This window comes from Tenebrio molitor, chromosome 5 (genome assembly GCF_963966145.1).
Source record: "Tenebrio molitor chromosome 5, icTenMoli1.1, whole genome shotgun sequence".
Taxonomy (NCBI): Eukaryota; Metazoa; Arthropoda; class Insecta; order Coleoptera; family Tenebrionidae; genus Tenebrio; species Tenebrio molitor.
The window spans coordinates 18,364,193-18,384,892 of NC_091050.1; the positions used below are offsets into that span (position 1 = coordinate 18,364,193).

At 33.8% G+C, this 20,700-nt stretch overlaps 1 protein-coding gene and 1 long non-coding RNA gene across 2 annotated transcripts; both read right to left on the reverse strand.

Annotated features, from left to right (window-relative positions):
• Nucleotides 1-680: 680 nt before the first annotated feature.
• Nucleotides 681-8,672, reverse strand: LOC138130718 (vesicular glutamate transporter 1-like). The gene is made up of 5 exons (XM_069047342.1): nt 8,520-8,672; nt 2,312-2,483; nt 1,320-2,260; nt 1,147-1,267; nt 681-1,088 (listed from the first exon to the last, which is right to left on the reverse strand). Exons 1-5 carry the CDS (start codon nt 8,552-8,554, stop codon nt 906-908), a joined length of 1,452 nt encoding a protein of 483 aa, XP_068903443.1. The 5' UTR covers nt 8,555-8,672; the 3' UTR covers nt 681-905.
• A 6,901-nt stretch (nt 8,673-15,573) lies between these two features.
• LOC138131610 (uncharacterized) lies at nt 15,574-15,961 on the reverse strand. The gene is made up of 2 exons (XR_011159859.1): nt 15,870-15,961; nt 15,574-15,801 (listed from the first exon to the last, which is right to left on the reverse strand). It is a non-coding gene; the product is annotated as an uncharacterized lncRNA (long non-coding RNA).
• Nucleotides 15,962-20,700: the final 4,739 nt, after the last annotated feature.

Below are 20,700 nucleotides of genomic sequence, written 5' to 3' on the forward strand. Positions count from 1 at the left end.
CAATCAATTTTCCCGTACGCGCGGATCCATTGGCGGGTACCAGAATTTTCGATCAAACTGATTAAAATAGATTATATCATTAAGAGTAGAAGTGGGGTTTTTGTGCTAAGCCTAGAGATTGAAGACCGAGACTAAGTCGAGGTCACAACTCGGCGAAATTAATTAATTAACTAAAATTGAATTGAAATATACCACTAATTACTATTAGATATTGTTTTGAGATCATACACACTATTGTACAAAGTGATCAAAAAGAAAACAAATCAGACCAGGCGTTGCAAATTAGAGATCGGCCATGTCGTAGCGGAATTCTATGCAAATAAGTGTTCAATGCATGGGCGTAGACAACTTGTGGTTTCAAACGCTACTTTGTAATAAATCATATCTCGTTAATTTTAAACCTTGGATTTTTAATTGTGCATATTATTATTATTTGGTAATGGAGAACATTTATAAAATAAACAAAAGCCACATTTTACATTCGTAAGAATGGGTAGGTAATTTACCAGCTTTATTCCCAAACGCGACGCCAGTAGTAAGCAGATTTTTCGGTGAAATGTCAAAGAAACGTCAACGTTGTGGTTTTGTTAACCTTGAAAACAACTTTTCGATTTCGGCAAAGTTCACTGTAATTGTAAGCAGTAATTATCCCAGAATAAGTGATAAAATAGGTTTCACCATTGAAGAGAAAAAAGCATTTTAATTAAAATGTTACTTTCGAAACAGAGTGAATAGGCAACCAATAAATCGACTGCGTATACCAAGTATAGTTTTGGTATGATTCAAAGTAGACAAACGTTTCGATAAAACAAAAGATAAGGTAGCACTCTAGATTTGTTTTCTTGTTGAAAACCTTGTATGTTGTATGTGTGTTTCATCACACATTTAATAAATTCTCACTAAACTTATTTCGCTACATATTCAAACGATTTGTTGTCGTGTCCCTCCATAGCTCTTTCCTTGTTCACATCCTCTACTTTGATAGCCCAGGGTTGCAGTTCACCAGAAGCAAATGTTCCATAGAATATGCAACCAAATAGATAAATAGCGCTCGTTATGTAAAAAATTATTTGCCACTCCTCAGCAGTCTAAAACAAAGCGTACAATTCTGAATACACCTTTAATTTATTTCTGAAAATGACTTACAGGAGTTGTAACAATGTAGCCAGATATAATGGGACTCACAATCCCTGGTAACGTTGCAAATGTATTGCCTAGACCCATCAAGACGCTCGCATGTTGAGGGGCCACGTCCAAATAGTTGACACTAAAACAGTGTCTCTAGTATTTTACTGTTAAAAAGAAAGAATTGTTTTTACCTGAAGCCGGACCATGCAAATCCATTCAACCCCACAGCTATAGTCAAACAAGCGATAGTTCCACCAGGAGTCAGCACAAACGCAGCTCCCAACATGAACACGGTTTGGGCAAGGAAACCACCACAGTTGAAGATTTTTCTGACTTGAGTCGTCGTCAGAATACGCTTTTCTTGCAACCAATCTGCTATATATCCCGCAATTGGGATGACAATGCCCATGGCAAGATACGGAAGAGCTGACATAAATCCAGTTTGGCCCAAATCAAAATTAAGTATGTCTTTCATGAATTTGGGAAGCTGTGTTAGGAGGGTGTAGAATCCCCAGTTCTCGCTGAAGTGCGACACTGCTATCGCCCACACGGGTACGGATTTCAAAATTTCCTTCCACGGGTGGTGTATCTTTCGATTTGGATCAATGTTTTCCAACGAATCTTTAATGTACATCAGTTCAGTTTCGGATATCCTTGTATCTTTGTCCGGCGACTCTGCTACAACCACCCACCAAATGACAAACCAGATCAGGGAGAGGCTGCCGAAGAAGTAAAAAATACTGGACCAACCGAGACTCTCGGCAAGATAAGCGCCAAGAGGCATTGCCACTACTGTCCCAGCGTAGCTGCCTGAGAAGGCCAGCGTCGCTAGTCGTGTCCTTTCTAAAGGAGGAGCCCACCTGGCCCAAACCGCATGAATGCTAGGATACGTAACTCCTTCAAAAATTCCTTCGATTATTCGCACTGTTAGCAGAAGGTAGACGTTTACATTGGCGACACATGGAGTTAGCAGAGTCAAGGCACCTGTGACGGCGATGCCGGTGCCGAAGACTCGTTTGCCTCCTATTTTTGCAGAAATCCAACCTCCAAGGATCTGAGTGGTGATGTAGCCGTAGAAGAACGAACTAAGTATATAGCCTTGAATTTCGGAGTCCCAGTCAAATTCTGGACCCTGTGTGTTGCTTAATTAGTCAATTGTTTTGAGAGTTGTGGTGCAACTTACGTAGATAACGGTACCATTATCTAGAGTGGTTGTTTTATTTTCTGTCATTGCCACAATGGCTATGCTTAAGTTTACTCGGAGAGCGTACATGTTGAAGAAACCGAAGAAGGCAATAGTGGCCACGACGTATCTTCGTTTTTTCCAAAACATCCATTTTGGATGACTTTCTATGCTAAAATGAATATGATGATTTTATTTCAAGAAAATTTCGACAGTTAAAACATAGGTCGCAAGTAATGTTGTAATGTACAGTGTGAACTTAAAGTTTGGAACAAAATTCATAATAATGTATTGTGATGTTTTTAAGAAAATCACTCGGACAGGTCGATTTTATGCCATCCTGTGACGTGCAACTTGTTCAAATGACGTTACTGCTTTTTGCGCAATGACGTCATCACCAATTTTTTTAAACGACAACCCCCAATTTTTCTTCTCTTTTTGATAGACTCTTCTACTACCTAAACGTCGAATGAAAAAAATTGGTACCTAACATAACAAATTTTTTGAGAAAATGGCAATTTTTATTTCAAAAATTTAATTTAATTTTTAATGTATTTTTTTTGTATGGGTTTATTTAAAACAGAAGGTTTATTTTAATCGACCAAACAATTTAGAAGATTTACTGCAGCGAATTCGCTCTAAAATGGAACGAAAAGCCGTGACATTATTGAGCGCAGTGTACAAAGTATTGGTAAGTGCCAAATGGTTGGCAGGGAATAATTTCAACATTTGCGTTAAACTTTATTGTCAACCTTAGATGGTTGTTTGTATTTGTTTGAGGTCAACTAAAATTTTTACATTAAACATTAAATTAATTTTTTTAAATAACATTTGCCATTTTCTCAAAAAACGTTGTTATGTAAGGTACCAATTACTTCCATTCATCGTTTAGGTAGTAGGAAGGTCTATCAGAAAGAGATGAAAAAAGTGGGAGTTGCCATTTAAAAAAATTGGTGATGACGTCATTGCGCAAAAACAAATGACGTCATTTAAACAAGTTGTACGTCACAGAATGGCATTTTTTAAAATAAAATCGACCTGTTCGAGCGATTTTCCAAAAACATCACATAACGCTATTATGAATTTTGTTCCAAAGTTTATGTTCCCACTGTATAGTAAGTACCTAGTAAAGTAAAGAAACATTTATGTTAGATTTTAATAGACCAAACAATTTAGAAGATTTACGGCAGAGAATTCGCGTTGAAATCGAACAAATAAGCTCTGATTATTGAGCGCAGTGTACAAAGTGTCGGTGAGTGCCTAATGGTTAGTGGGGGTCAATTTCAAGATTTGCAATTAAAATTTTTACAGTAAAAATTAAATTAAATTTTTGAAGTAAAATTTGTCATTTTCTCAAAAAAAAAATGTATGGTATCATTTTTTTTCATTCATCGTTTACGTAGTAGGAAGGTCTATCAGAAAGAGAAGAAAAAAGGAGGTGTTGTTATTTAAAAAAATAGGTGATGACGTCATTGGGCAAAAACCAATGACATCATTTAAACAAAATTGCACGTCACAAGATGGCATTTTTCGAAATAAAATCGACCTACCTGAGCGATTTTTTTAAAAACATCACATGAATTTTGTATGTTCACACTATATACTATTTTGTCTTCAAGCTATTTCAAAAAAAAAAATCGGACATCAAGAACTCATTTATTTTCTTTTGCTGCAGTTACAGTAAAATGACAATTTCCAAACTTACAATTTTCAAATTTTAAGGCACCAGTAATTCCTAGTTCTCTTGTAATACATAATTATTATTAGTACTTGAAGGTTCAATAATACCTATTAGTAAAGAAAAGTCTACTAAAGCTTAAAGTTTACTTTTTAACGTTGAACAATCATCTTGCTATTTTTGATTTTCACATATGTCATCTGTGCAAATGGGCGACTCGTGTTGCACCACAGTGGCACCGGTTAAATATTGGGTAACAATTTCGTTATTTCGCTTTTTAGAGACTTTTTTTAATAGGGATAATTTCATTATTATACAGGTGTCCCCAAAAAAGAAGACGAGTCCATAACTCCGTTATTTATCGGAAGATTTTAATTATCTGTACTCCAAAGTAAACGGTTGTTAATAGGCTACAAAATGGCTTAATAAATTCAAGTATAGCCCCATGGGCTTCAAGGTTAAACTGTCAAAATATTTTTTTTTAAATAGGATTACATATTTTTTTTTAGTAATTCTGATAGAGATTTTTATTCTGAAAACAACAATGTATCACAAGTATACACTTAAATACCAAAAATTTACAAAAAAAATGTAAAAAACGCTACTATCGTCTATGTTCCATTTTGCGCTAAACATTGGCGGCACATCTGCGCAATCCCAAATGTTATTATTTGTCATTTGCTTTTCTAGCTACCTTAATTTGGTTATTATACTAGTTTCAATTTGGTTGTAGGTCGTAAAATTTTATTGGATATTATGAGCGATTAACGGGCACAATGGTTGGGTTTGAAAAGGTTGGGGAGCGGCGCGTGCCGTTTGCCGTACAATGCAAATATACCAAATGTACAATACAACCCTGCTTAAAATATTACCTGCTGGTGGTAAACTAGGATTTATAAGGCCCGCAAGATCTTTAACTTAAAGTACCATAAAATTTTACGACCTACAACCAAATTGAAACTACAGTACATTGTAACGCAATGCATTTTGATAGCTTTTCGCTTGGTGCTCGTCATTTGTTTCAAAAGTTAGTGTTATTTTTTTTTTGTGAAGTTATACTTATGATACACTGTTGTTTTCAGAATTAAAATCTGTATCAGAATTACTAACAAAAAAATTTGTAATCCCATTTGAAAAAAAAAATATTTTGGCAGTTTAGTCTTGAAGCCCTTGGAGCTACACGTGAATTTATTAAGCCGTTTTGTAGCCTATTAACAACCATTTATTTTTTTTATTTTTTTGGGGACACCTGTATATTTCGTGTAATTATTAATAAACAAATCTTGAGAAATGCTTCAAATGACTTTACATTTCACTCGGTCCAACCGCCTCTGGGATACTTTTACTCCTAGCTCTCGAAGTACTTCTACTCCGCTCAGAAAAAAAAATGATGATAAAATAAGTTTAATAAATAACAATCACCTGCTTTATTTGAAATTATTTTAGAAATCCACGATTTTATAAAACTTTATTCATATTTATACATAATATTCGTATCCGTCGATAAGAATGCTACAATTTTCGTGATGTTAAAAGTCTATACATAAATATGTATTATAACATTTTATTGTTTATTGTAGCAGATGTACACCACATATAGTGAATTTTTTTTAATAAACAATTCTCAATGTCAAAATTAAGTAAAAAACCACTCTGTACCACCCTAAAATGTGCGCTTATGGACCAGCTGTATAACAATTTGACACCAAATCACAGTTAAGGTTATGTTCACTTCACTTCCCGTACCTTTCTTCCGCGAATCTTTTTCGAATTTGAAATAAACTCTCGCTCGCCAGGGCGCAGGTTCAGTTACATTAAAAAAATATTGACACTCTGTGTGACTAACCGTATTATCATGAAAATCACTGTTTGGTTCATACCAACATGACAACGCTTTGACATTTGTTTATTAAAAAATTTCAATTATAGGTACTTATCTTATCTTACATCGATCAATCCAAGGTTATATATCAGTAGTTATCACTGCTTAGATCAACGGTGGCCAACCTTTTTGTTCTCGAGTGCCACTTTATTTGACTAAAACTATTTGACGTATCCGTTTTTCATTTCTTTTTCATTCTCCTGAAAGATAATGCATTTGTACCCCTGCCCTACTAAGTCATCTGAATCGAGTAACAGGAAAAAAGTTTTTACTTCGCGTCAGTATTATGATGAGATTATGACCGCGTGCCGCGGGTTGGCCACCGTTGGCTTAGATCAACGGTGGCTAACCCGCGGCCGCAGCACACTAGTTGCGTCCCGCGGTCAACCTGACCCCTAAAATCCTATACTAGTTGCGTCCCGGTTGACCATTTTCCTACCTGGGGATTAAGAAAAATGAATCCCCATTTTGCCAACTCCTTCTACCTCCTACAGTGTGGGTAGGGTGTTTAATGATAAGGGTGATTGGTTGAAATTTTATGAGTTAAATTATTTTTGCCATTTGAGGATAATTTTAGTTTACCTTTAGAAAGTTCAAATCGTTTTACCCAAAATGCAGTCCGTATCAGTGTCATCAGTGATAGAAATGTTGAGTGAAAAAGGAAAAGTTCTTTTAATTGTGGACGGTTTTAAGTTTCGATTTCACAAAATGTTATGTGATGATGTAAAACGTTGGTGAAGGATTTCACTCGAAATTTAATGCATCTTTTTACTGTGGGCATCCAAATATATTTCAATTTACAAAGGTATTGAATAATTTTCAGATAGATACCTATATAAAAATAAGAAGCGCATTATTTTCAACAAAGGTTTACAGAAAAGCGTTTATTGATAAAAAACATTTTATAGAAAGCCAAATAAATAAATTAAAGACAAATCAAATTAGCAGATTTCAATTTGTTAAAACTGTTGCATATAACTGTTTGCCACATGCAAATTGAAAATTATTAATTATGTACATATATCAATAAACTTTTATAAACACAACAGACGTTTTATTAGGTGTATTTTATTAATTTCAGGTTTTTGGTTATAATTAGTAAGTAACTTTCCTGGAAGGTCTTCGGGACGCAACTAGTATACAAGCCGCAAAGCGACCCGGATTAAAATCTGACCGCGGGACGCAACTAGTATGCCACCCCCGCGGCACGCGTGCCACTATTTGCCCGCGGTGACAATACTCGCGCGAAGTAAAAACTTTTTTCTTGTTATTCAATTCAGATGAAACAGTAGGGCAGGGGTACATAATGCACAATCATTCAGGAGAATTAAAACAGAAATGAAAAAGTGATACGTCAAATATTTTTAATAAATTTTTAACAAAATAAAGTGGCACTCGAGAGGTTGGCCACCGTTGGCTTAGATAGAAACTGGATTTACAATCACATCAATCATATAGTTTTTTTTAATCAAAGAACCACAACACCGCAATTTACACCCAAAATAGAGCTGACAACATTGTACACTTTTGACATAGGGTGAAAAATCTCATCATATAAAAATTGAGGTTATTAGAGATATTAGGAGCGCAGCATGTTAATAAAGTTAATAGCAACTAATAACAACCAATTTGAGAGTTTAATAAATGTCTTACTTTCCGAGGCATTTTTAATAACACGTTCAAATTTTAGCTGCGAGTTTGCGTACTTTCAAGGACATTAAAAATGACAGACGTTGGCTGGTATAGCCAATAGATATCATTAAATTCCCTACATTTAGTAAAATTTTATATTTACAAACCTAAATCAACAGGTCGTGGTTCTTTGATTAAAAAATAGACTATATGTTGTTAATTATGAAAAAAAAAAAATTTTTTAAACAACAGTATTATTCATTTCATATGATTTCGTTTCTTATACATGAAACAATTGTACCGTGCGATCAAATGAAAAAAGGCGAAAATGGTGGTTTGAACCAATCAAAGCATCAGAATAACACAATGCAGGTACTTATACTCCTACGGAAACTCTAGTGGAATTCGGCTTTGGTTGTAAATTTAACAACAGAAGAATAAGATTTTATTATCAAGTAATAACCGTTGTCATATAACATGCCTGCCCTGCCCTGCCTGAGGCTAACATTGCGAACTCCAAACTGACAACCCTCATTAGTCATTAGCATTGATCAGTAGGATTATTGCTGCAGCATAAAATTCTATTTTTCAAGTGACAAACATAAATTTACAACCAAAGTCGAATTCCACTAGAGTTTCTGTAGAACTATAACTCGACTTTTTTTAATTGATCGCCCGTTATTTATCTAACGAATGGATTTATTTTTTACTTTACATTTCCATAGAATACCTAAAATATTTCAGATGCTTTAGGCAAAGTATAAACAAAAATTATATTTAATCAAAATAAACAAAATTCATATGTATGGGTACTGATACCTATTTAAGTTGAATTTTAATTAGAAATGTTGTAAATAAATATTGAAAATGAGACTAATTGTAAGAATTTTTATTTGTCGTAATTTGTTTTTAAAATTCTTCTAACATCTGTATTCATATCAAAATTCAAGTTCTAGTAAACACTTAGTTATGACATTTAATTTTTCACACAGGTTCTACAAATCCTTGTACAGTACCTGCAGTTTACTGTGTCGTCGATGTCCTGAACCATACTTTTACATCCACTAGCCCACTAGCGAATCATCTGATAATATGGGAATCTTTTTACACACTGCAAATTCTGCTCTCATGTATAGCCACTTTATACACCTTGATCAGCATCCACTTAATAAAAAATATCGCCTGCCACATCTGTCATGACAGCCAAAGTGTTGTGTTGTGAGGATCCCCTCTATCTTTGTCAACTGCGGGGCCAGAAACATGAACATAGCCCTTTGTTCTACGGGCAGGAGCCCGTTGTCGAAGTATCTTTTCATTGTTTTCCAAATTAATTTAGACTTTTGCCTTGAAATTTTTCTTAATGATAGTGCAGAAAATTTCTTGTATTTGCAATTGTGTTTGTTTGTGCACCCATTATCTTCAACAGACTTGGCCATCACAGATTACTCACTTTTACAAAAGTTGCAAAGTAAATGTGGTAGGAATTTTTTTTTCATTTAAGAATTCAATTAACTCTAAACATCAGAGTATTTAGGCTAGGTTAAGCTATCTGACAGGTGGTAACATTTTATTAGAATTGGTCGCAATAGCTTAGATTAATTGTAAGTATTTATTTCTGTAATGTAATAAATGCTGATACATACATTCGGATATTATTTATGAGAATACATATCGAGCCAAAGTCAAAACGAAACATGACAGGACGGAGCTTAGGATGCGCGCTCTCCAATTTACCGCTGACAGGGGCGTATCATACAGTCGTCAGTTTAGGGGCAAAAACTTAACCAAAACGCAATTTTCTTTATCTGATGAAAGAAATTCTACACCGAGGTCATCTACTTTTGTTGTAGAACCTCTAATAGAATAATAAAAACTATCTTCATCTTCAGAACATTGCCCTAACACCCTCTACAGCGTAAACAAAAGAAAATTTTTGACTCCGCCACTGTCATATACATACATAAGCTGGATTCAACTGATCTATATTTGTCTTCTGCGCAAACCACGTGATGTCATGTTTCGTTTTGACTTTACCTCTAGCAATGCAAACAAACACCGACGTACTTTAGTTGTTTTGACCAGGTACATTTTAAGATTTTTTTCTACATGATACACAAGGGTGTATTTTTAAAATGTGCCGAAATTTTACCTACGAGGTTGTAGGACAACGTAGAAAACTAAAAGCATTTAAAAAAAATTGTAGCTCAAAAAATAAATGTCATTTTATTTTTTGACATGGAATTTTTTAAATATTTTTTCTGAATTCTACATGAAGCCAGTAGCTCGTGATTAAAATATCTGCACAACTTTCAAAATCACCCTGTATAGGTTAATTTGACTACCTACAAAACGTGCCATTTAATAAAATATTGTTGCAATAGCAAGTTAATTGAACAGTTTTTGGAATTATTACGAGTATACAGGGTGTTTCTGAAATAAGCGCGTTAATTTTAACTGGTAATAGAACTCATCAAAAGGAACAACTTTTCTGTCTGCCATTTTGGCGAAAAACGTTGCGTAATGGCTTAAAAAACTAGGAAAGATTTTCCTAAAACCGTTCATATCTCCAAAACTAAGCTACCTAAAAACGTGAAACAACCAGATTCTTACGAAGTGAATTTTTTGTTATACGGGTAGATTTATTTGAATTTCGATTTCGGCGTTAAAACACGTTTTCTGGATGAAAATGGATGTTTTTCTCATATTAGCGCTGATCTCAATTAGCCATTGCAGTATTTAATGGCGTAGGGCTATTTTAGTGAAAAATCTCTCCAATTTTTTTTTTTGGAATTAAACATCGTTTTTCGGCAAAATGGTAGATAGAAAAGTTCTTCCTTTTGATGAGTTCTATTACCAGTTAAAATTAACACACGTATTTCAGAAACACCCTGTATAATTATTTCCCTCCACCACCCGGCGGCACGGCAATTTTTCCGGAGTACATACACTATTACGGATATTACTATCAAGTAATAGTGCAGTGCTTATCAACATAATTACCGGCGTCTCGCCTCCATATTTTGACATTGTTGTGTTTTTATATTATGTTCTGTGTCAATATTAAGGAACTTCCTCACGATATATCTCTTATATTATTATTACCCAAAAACTGTTCAGTTAACTGGCTATTCGCTATTAGAACTAGCTATTTATGCACCAAGGGCGTTACAACGATGATTACGCCCGGAGAACGATGAATCCAGCTCGAGGGCTTTAGCCCGAGAGATGGATATCGTTCGATGGGCGTAATCATTCGGTGACGCCGTGGTGCATACAAGATTTTATTTTTCACTATACGTGTTCTAAAAAAAAAATGGCATCTTTGCAATTATGAATTGATGAGGGCGTTATGAATTTATTACGCCCGCTTATTCTTATTACGCTCGCTTATTCTTATTACGCCCCTATTATTCCCTGGTTGTTATGGACATGTTTACGTATTTCGTATCCTAGGAGTTATCATGCAATTATACGAAAGTGAAAAATAAAATGTTTTATTCCATCCTAAACGATAAAATGGTACTTTATCTACTGTTTTCTTTAGTATAATTGAATGATAACTCCTAGGATACGAAATACGTAAACATGTTCATAACAACCGGGGCATAATAACAGGGCGTAATAAGAATAAGCGGGCGTAATGAATTCATAACGCCTTCATCAATTCATAATTGCAACACAAAAGAAAATCTGACACTTATAAATAAACAATTTGTTTTTGTTTCATGGGCTACCAAATGTTGTATTGTATGTGCACTTTTTAAATAATTTTCCACCACATTGGACAGTATTCTCGTTAGCGACATATTTGCTTTTGATGAAGTTAGCGACATCCTCACTTTTAATGAGGTTAGCGCCACTGCAATTAGGTAATTCGTTTGAAAATCCTTGTGCTGCTTGTACGATAGCAGGACTTCTTCTGATACACCTTTTATGTTTCCGCTTTTCCTCCAGGCACAGAGAATATTATATTCTTTTTTATACAATGATACAGATTTTCGCGGCTATAAATTTTCAACAACAGACCTGGCTTCTGTAATAATATCTTCAGGAACATATTTATAATTCATCTTCATTAAGGAAAGATTGGGCCATTATTTCCTCAAAATTCATGACGCTTTCACAAAACTGCTTTTAACTTTGATGATAAACAAATTATCTCGGTAACCGAGTCCCATGCCAATAGGCAATAGCCCCCGCTTTGAGTTTCTAATGTTTAACATCCATTGTTGTTTTTCTGTTTTTGACGTTTTTTTGATTGTTGAATTTTTTTGACGTTTATAATAATTGTCAATCATAATAATTCAGTAATTCAATCTAAATAATGTAGGATGGAATAAAATTATGTATTGTACACGACGATACAATCTCATTATCTTCTCGAGCGTAATTAGCGTCGAGACGTCAGTCGAGACGCTAAAAAACGCTCTCAAAGATAAAGTAAAATAAATAACTATTACGGGGTCATTATAAATGTTTGTAACAACTAGTGGGCGTAGCGGCGCACCTAAAGCATGGCGCACAGCCACCTACGATGGGACAATCATTTATAATGACCCTGTATTAAATGGCCCGTTTTTAAGTACCTACTCAAAATACCATTATTATTTATCCGCGTCTGGTCTAAACTGGTTTTATCAAAATTCAAGTTTATACATATTTGCTAATTGTAACAAACTTTAATTTTGATAAAACCAATACATGTGGATCCGACACTGATAGATGAAATCGATATTTTGGGAAGGTTAGTAAACAGACAAATTTACAAAGACGCAATATACCGGGTGTTACGGAAGTTATTTTTATGTCAACCAATCTTTCGCTGGACAAACTACAGGGTTATTATAAATGTTTGTAGTCGAAGTAGGCGTAAAAACTGAATGTAAAATTTATGGTTGCCGCTCCACATCAAAATGATGTGAAAAGTGAGTACGGTGTGTACACATTTAACGGTGTGTTCACACACAGGAATTAAATTGGGTGCAAAACAACTCAATATTTTTAGGATTGGTTGCAAAACAACTTAAAATTTTTGGATTCAATCGTTAATTAAAAAACCGCACCGCACTTTTCACCTAAAAAATTACAGACAGCGACAAAAATTGACAGTTCACATGAAAGCGGCAAAAATGTAATAACATGGGCATGGCCTGCTTCGACTACAATCATTTATAATAACCCTGTATAACAAAGTAGAAAAATATACCGGCTGTATTATGAAAAATCTGTGGTGCTGTAACTTCCTTCTTTTTAATACGATTTTAAAAAAGATATGTCAAACAAAATCATTTTAAATGAGCTAAAATTGCACTATCAACTTTTTTTTACTCAGTTTTATAGAGATTTTTATTTTGAATATGAAAATGTAAACAACCATGCTCATTCATAGAAACAAAAAGAAACGGTCACATTAAACAGTAATAAAAGTGCATTCTAATTTTCCAAAGTGATTAAGAGAGCTATTGATATTCAAGGCAATGTCTATTTGACTCCGCCCGATAACAGAGATGATTTAGTAAGAAAAATCGTAGCATTATGTGAACAAATACGACTAAACATTTTATAAAACGCCGCAATGGGCATCAGTGGAAAGTGTCGAATGTGTCTTAGAGAGAATGGAGGTAATTTAGAACATTTGCTATAGTGAAGTTATGGTTACTTGATTTTTCTAAATTCTATTTTTTTTATTAAAAACAAATTTTTATTTTATGGTTTGTGTATTCAGAAGATAAACATCTATCAGAATAAAGATAAAAAAATATACAGTGCAACTTAAAAAAACAAAGTTAGCTGCGATCTCTCAAAAAATATTATGTCAAAGAAAAAGTATACGCTTGCCCGATATCGTTTTCTGACGACTGTCGCGCCGCCTCGCGGAGGCAGTGCGCAGCTTTTAGTTCGTGTTTTCAAAATTCCGCCTGTCTTGATATGTAATATCATTCATTAAAACACAGGAATTTTTGAAATTTTCGCATTCAAGTGTACAATAAATCATGCAAATAATAATAACTTGCAGCTTTCAGTCGATTGATACGAGCTGTTTACGGAAAAAAAATTGTCTAAAGGTAAAATTTTCGATTCGGAAATTGTTGCTATATTTTATAATATGTACCTACAAATGAGCAAGTTCAACGACAGAATTTCGATTCGGAATGTTTTTAGTGTGATTTTTAAGATTTAGCAATATAAAAACATATTTAAAGAGGAACAAGCGCGATTTTAATAGTATCTGGAACATTCTCATCGCCAAAGAGCAATTTCATGCACAAAATTGCGATTTTTTATCTATTCTCCTAAAGATCAAGTGCATATTAAGATGCAACGAAATAAAAATGTTTTTCTACTAGAGTTTGGAAAACTTCAACATTGTAATACTAATTTGAGTTAGGAAAAGTGAAAAATTTCCTACTAAGGGCGGAAATAATATTTCAACACTAAAAGTTCAATTTTGGTCGTTTCCTGGGATACGTAACGTAAAAACTGGTATTTATAATTGAGACAAAAGCTTAAACGCCTTCACAATTTTTCATTAATAAATTGTTTCTCTATGGTAACGAAAGCAGAACAATTTTGATTTCGCTTTTTAATTTAGAAATAATTAATAGTATATTAAAAATATCCAAATTTTATGTATTTTCCAAACTCCAGTAGAAAAAATCATGTGTGCAATTCGTAGGAAAAGTGTTTTTTTCGTACTCGACGCGTTTTTAATCTCGACTTCGTCTCGATTAAAAATCCCGCATCTCGTACGAAAAAAAATCACTTTTCCTAACTTATTGCACAAATAGCTATTTCATGACAATAATTCCTAACATTCAATGGTTTTACTTTACGTACTTTGTCCAGTAAATTTAACGTACTACATTAATCATGTAAATTATTAATCCAATTGAAATTAACTGCGTTATGCGTCTATTGTTTATTTATTGTATAAAAAGTAACAATTAATTGTTGTTTTTTAATTCTCACGAATAAGAGATTCTTTGTTGTTGGCAAGTACGCATGCCAAATACACTATTAAAATTTTAGTTACCGATTCTTTTTTTCGGTAACACAGCAAACACCTCCCCGATTGATCACTCTGTTTTTTTTTTCTAAATAATTTGAATTTCTTACTTTCAAAAAGCCAATTTTACACGTCGTCAAATACGAAACTGTTTGTTTATAAACTGAAAAATGCCGCGCTTCGCCGCTTGGCGCCGCGTCAATCGATATCGGGCAAGCCTATAGCATTATAGTGTTTCTAAAACGATTTTGTTTGACGTATCATTTATTAAAATCGGATAAAAAATAAGAAAGTTAAAGTTCTCCCAGAGCTGCAGCGGTTTTATGGCAGGGTACCATTGTATAAACGTTAACAACACCGACAATAGGTTTAAACCGCAAGTACAACCCCTAATCGTAAATTCGTCCAAGTACTACCCTGTAAACTGACAGGTATAGAACGAAAATGATGATTGACAGGGGTCTGTTTATGTCGCGTATCGGCATCTCAACAGGCGTAATAATTACTATTGCCCTGCCATAAAACCGCTGCAGCTCTGGGAGAACTATATAACATCAGATTTTTCAGAGTACACCCGGTATTTATCATTTTTCCGCAAATTCTTCAAAACAGAGTTAAATATAATTTGAACCCTAAAAATTCATTCCCGCTCATGTGTTTACACATCCATTGATAACGAAGCATGAAAAAAATTATCCATTAAAATACTCGAATGAAAAACAATAAAAACTGTTAGTATTAGTCGTTCTTTCTTCAGAAAAAACTGTACAGTTTTTATCGATAATAATAACAAGACCTTGTTTTTTAATCGGGTACATTTTTTTATTTCACAAAAACTTTTTGGTGATAAGTTTACGAATTTGAATTGGACATTTTTCTTCTGATTAGAGCCCGACAGCGGGTCATAGACGAGTTCCTCCCAGCGGTCAGTTTACACCAGAGGTGGTCGGTAGTTAGCTGTTATCTGTAGACGAGTTGCTCCCGCTTATTGTCGAAGGATTAAGGAAGGCGACAGGTATATTTTTACATTTTTGAGTGCAAGATAAAGGAAAACTTACTAAATATATTTAAATAAAATCTTTACTTTCAGGAATATTATTACAACATAGGTTTATCATGATAAGAAATTATTTGTACAAAATTTATTCTATGGAGTATTCCATTCTCACAATTTTCTATTAATTTTTGTAATGTCTCCTTTTTGTTTCTTACGTCGTTTCTCAACTTTTTCATTCCTCTGTTTGCAGATTGAATTTTGCTATACGTATATGTTTGAAAACTAATAAGTACATCTAAAAAAGCAAAAATGGAAGGATGACTAGAATAAAAATTAATTTTTAAATGTGCAGATCATAATTACCACCCCTGCAATGCAGTCTAATCCCCAACCCTTCACTACCTGCATCCAAGATTAGGATATTTTGGGTACCGGGAGGAACTCGTCTCCGCCGCGACAGCGTAGCTGGAGGGCTTTAATCTTTGAAGAAAAATATCCAATTCAATGAGTAAATTTATCAAACACAAAAAGTTTGAGTAGATAAATTAAAAAGTTTATCCGATAGAAAAAAACAAGGTCGAGTTATATTTGTTGAGATTATTTCCAGAACAAAAAAAAAAACAACAAACAACGACATATCTTATTAATCTTATTATTTATCGACGAAGACGTCATTTTCATTAAATTATAAAATGAACTGTCAAATGTGACAAGCGGAAAGAAAAATTTTAATCACTGACAAGAGGAAGCGAATTTTTTATCCGAGATAAACAAAAATGATTGGTTCAAAAGTCAAATTCTGATTGGACCATTGTCTGTGTTGCTATAGTGATGGAAATAATCGCACAAAAACATTTTCACTAACTCTTTCGTTTCAATTGATGATTATCTCATTAGCGAAGTGTCAAATTAGGGGTTAGAAAAATGTAAAAAAAAATATTAAATTAAAAAAATATCAATAAATGTAAAAAATGTTTATGTCAAAGAGTTTTATGGGTAATTAAATTTATTACGTGGACTTCCATAACAACCTGTATAATTTTTATCATCCTTTGTAAGTCACAATAAAAAAGTTCAGGGACAATAGATACTTATACGGAAGCGGAAGGTTTATAACTACATATACCTAAGTGATAACTGATAAGTTTATAAGTGATAAAAGTGATAGTAATATAAAACGGTGGTAGGGGTTTTTCAAATCTAGAAATACTGCTAAAAAATCAAATTGCTTCACTAAAAAATTATTTCCTCAATAGAGCTCGTGATAACACCTTTTTCAATGCTTTGGTTTCAGCCGATAAAGGCTACACACCTTTAAATTTAAGTGATAATATAATTTCAGACATTGTTAAGCCAAATATACCTGACACAATAGCAAATATAAAACAGAAGTCTTTACATGGGAGATACTTTAAAGAACTGGAACAACCAGAAGTTAATATTCAGGCATCTCATGCATGGCTTAAGAAATCAAATATTCACCCTGAGACGGAGGGTTTTATATTTGCAATACAAGATCGTGTTATAAATACAAGAAATTATAAAAAACACATATGCGGTTTACAATCGATAATTGATAAATGTAGGATTTGCGGAACTGAAGGGGAAACAATTGAACACATTATTTCTTCTTGTACCGTTTTGGCTCAAAGCGAATATAAAAAACGACACGATATATTCGCTAAAATTATACACATGAATTTAGCTGTTAAATTCAATTTATTAAAGAATACACAACCACATTATAGTTATACACCAGAAAGTTGTTTGGAAAATGACAGTTACAAGTTATATTTTGATAGAACAATTTTAACTGATATTCATATTAAGCATAACAGACCAGACATTATAATTTTAAATAAACAACAAAAGCAAGCATATCTTTTAGATATAGCTGTTCCAAATTCACATAATATAACACAGACATATAACACAAAAATTAATAAATATTTAGAGCTGTCCGTTGCTATGAGAAATCTTTGGTGTTTAGAAAAAATTTCGATTTTACCACTTGTAATTTCAGCAACGGGAATAGTACCGCAATCTCTTTTTAAAAATTTAAAAATTCTGGATTTAGATAACACATTGGTAGTTGAAATTCAAAAAGGTATATTATTATACTCATGTCACATCGTGAGGAAGTTCCTTAACATTGACACAGAACATAATACACAACAAAGTCAAAATGTGGAGGCAAGACGCCGGTAATTATGTTGATAAGCACTGCACTATTACTTGATAGTAATATCCGTAATAGTGTATGTACTCCGGCAAAATTGCCGTGCCGCCGGGTGGAGGTGGGATAGTATAATATGTATAGAGACGGATTACCCAAAAGGCCCTAGACCGCAGCCTAGGACCGCGAAGGCAAAAGGGGGTGCCACCGAAAGCGTCCAACCGAAAAAATAAAAAAAATAAAAATGTGTTAATTGTCATATGTATTACGGTTGGCTTCAAAAAAAACGGGAACTGTCAGAAAAAGTTCTGTCAGATTTTATTAAATTTTTATAGTTTGAAACGGCTTTTTAAAATTTAGGTTAAAAGACTGCACTTATGTGTCAGAAATACTACTGTCAAAGACACAAATTGACATAAATTGACAAATTAAATTTCCAATTCACATTAGGTCAAATTTCAGTTCCCGTTTTTTTTGAAGCCAACTGTACAGTTGTGTTTAAAAAATTGTTGTACAGAATTTTTAGTGTGTAAACTTGTGTATGATTTCGTACAGTTCAAAAAAGTGTTGTGCAGCTTTGTTGCAATGTACGCTTCCTAGTTCCTAGCAACACCTAATAGTGCTTGAACACAAAAATAGAAAAAACAAGTTCCACATAAAGACAAAGACACATCCATGGTGATGTTCTCATATTTTTTAAATCCGATACACACAACCCTAAAATATGTAGCTGTACAACACTTTAATGAACACATCTGTTGGCACATGTTTGTGTTCTGTTCTATTATGTCTCTTCACCGAATTTTGTAATACGTATTAAGTAAATCGAATAATTTCTATTAATTTTTTTTTCATTCGGAAGTTTTCTGATATAATACCGCGCGATCGAATAAAAAAAAATCAGAGTAGACGAAAATGGTGGTTTGAACCAATCAAAGCATCAGAATAGCACAATCCAGGTAACACGATTTTTTTTTTATTCGATCGCACGTTATGAATTAGAAAATTTTCGACCAGAATTGTCCTTAGGAAAATTATATTTCATTATCTGAAGAGAGGAATTTTCTATCAAACAAATCTCTTATTTTTAAAGATAACATTGTTGGCTAAGTACCTGGATCGTTTGCATCAAAATTGAAAGAAGATTAGGTTTTGTTGGAAAACGAATCTGACTTTTGAAGTGAACCAGATCCTCACTGACAGCCAACACGGATTCCGCCTTGGACGTTCAACTGAGTCTGCCACCTACCACTTTGTGGAGAGATTACACCAAGAAATCGACAAAGGTCGCCCTACAGCTGCCGTCTTCTTCGATCTAACCAAGGCATTTGATCTTGTTGACCACAACTTTATAGAAACTAAATTGTACTCAATAGGTCTTCGAGGTACAATTCTTAAATGGCTAATATTCTTATCAAATCGCCAACTGACTGTAAAAATTAATAACAAAACTTTGAAACGAACATCGGTGTCGCTCAAAGCTCAGTTTTGGGCCCACTAATTTTTCTAATTTTCATAAACGAGTTACCACTTTATATCAAAAATGGCCTAGTCACTATTTTTGCCGATGATACATCGGTGGTGGTCTCAGCTCCAAATAAGAATGATCTTGACACATTGATTGAAGAGACAATGGAAGACATGCGCTGGTGGTGCGCTAGAAACAAGTTAGTCTTAAATATTAATAAAACTGTAGTTCTGAAATTCTCAAGAACGCATCCACTCCAAAGTGCTAAATTTCTAGGTAGGCACATAGACTCTCAATTGAATTGGATAGAACAGCCAAACACTATTTGCAGTAGGCTTAACAATACTTACTACGCTATTTTGAAACTTAAATCATTTCTCACACAAGTCCAACTCCGTAGCATTTACTATGGCCTAGCCTATCCCCACATGAGTTTCAATACAAAAGTATGGGGCAACTCCACCCACATGAGCCGCATTCTCATTGTCCAGAAGCGCCTCATTCGCCTAATTTATAACTTAAAGTGTAGAGAATCCTGCAGACCTGTATTTATTGCCGAAAACATTTTAACCTTTTGTTGTATATTTATCTTAAAGTGCGGCATATTTGTTTACAGAAACCAATCACTATTCTCGAAAAACAGAGAAACCCACCTTTATAACACCAGGTTTAACAACAACTTAAGATCGTTGTCACACAGGACTGCAATGTACGAAAGGAGCCCATCCTACTCTTGCACTAGTACTCGTATCTTTAATAAACTGCCAACCAACATCAAAACAGCCTCCACACTGCAGATGTTTAAAAAACTACTGCGATCTTGGCTTATTGGCAAATGTTTTTATAGCCTTAACGAATTTTATAATGCTTGACCATTGGTTGTTGTGTGCTTGTATTTTGTGAACTGCTTTGTGTATTGTGTGTGTATGTATTATGTATTTATGTATTATGTATATGTGACAGTGTTCCACCTGACCCGTGCAATATCGTTGTATTATGATCTTCTGCACCAAATATTAAAAAAAAAAAAAAAAAAAAAAAAAAAAAAAAAAAAAAAAATTATTATATTAAGTGAAACTTTTTATGGGAGGGCTTTGAAATTCTGATCGGCAACCTTTTTGTGTGACGAAAAGTGGTGGGGGTAAACACTGTCGGGTCGAGTGGGAAGCGGGAACAGTGTCTCGCACAACGGTTGCGCCAATATTTCCATCTCACTTAAATGTAAGTTAATCTGTTTGACACGATACAAACATCCCTTAAAATTGTGTGTATACTTCTGTCTTTGTCACACTCACGGCATTTATAGATAATGTCCTCTCTTTTCATTTGGAGGTTTAAAAATGAACAATGGGTCAAAGTTGTTTATTTTTCTTGTAATATTCCTTTTCTGACATCTGCAATTAATATTTAAAATTTAAATTTAAGAATTTTTATTATTGTTTAGATTTCAGTTAAGTATCAATTGATGGACAAATTTTGAAATTAACGGTAAATACTAGGCTGCAAACTTTTACAATATTATAAATACCACTTACTGTGAAGATTTTATT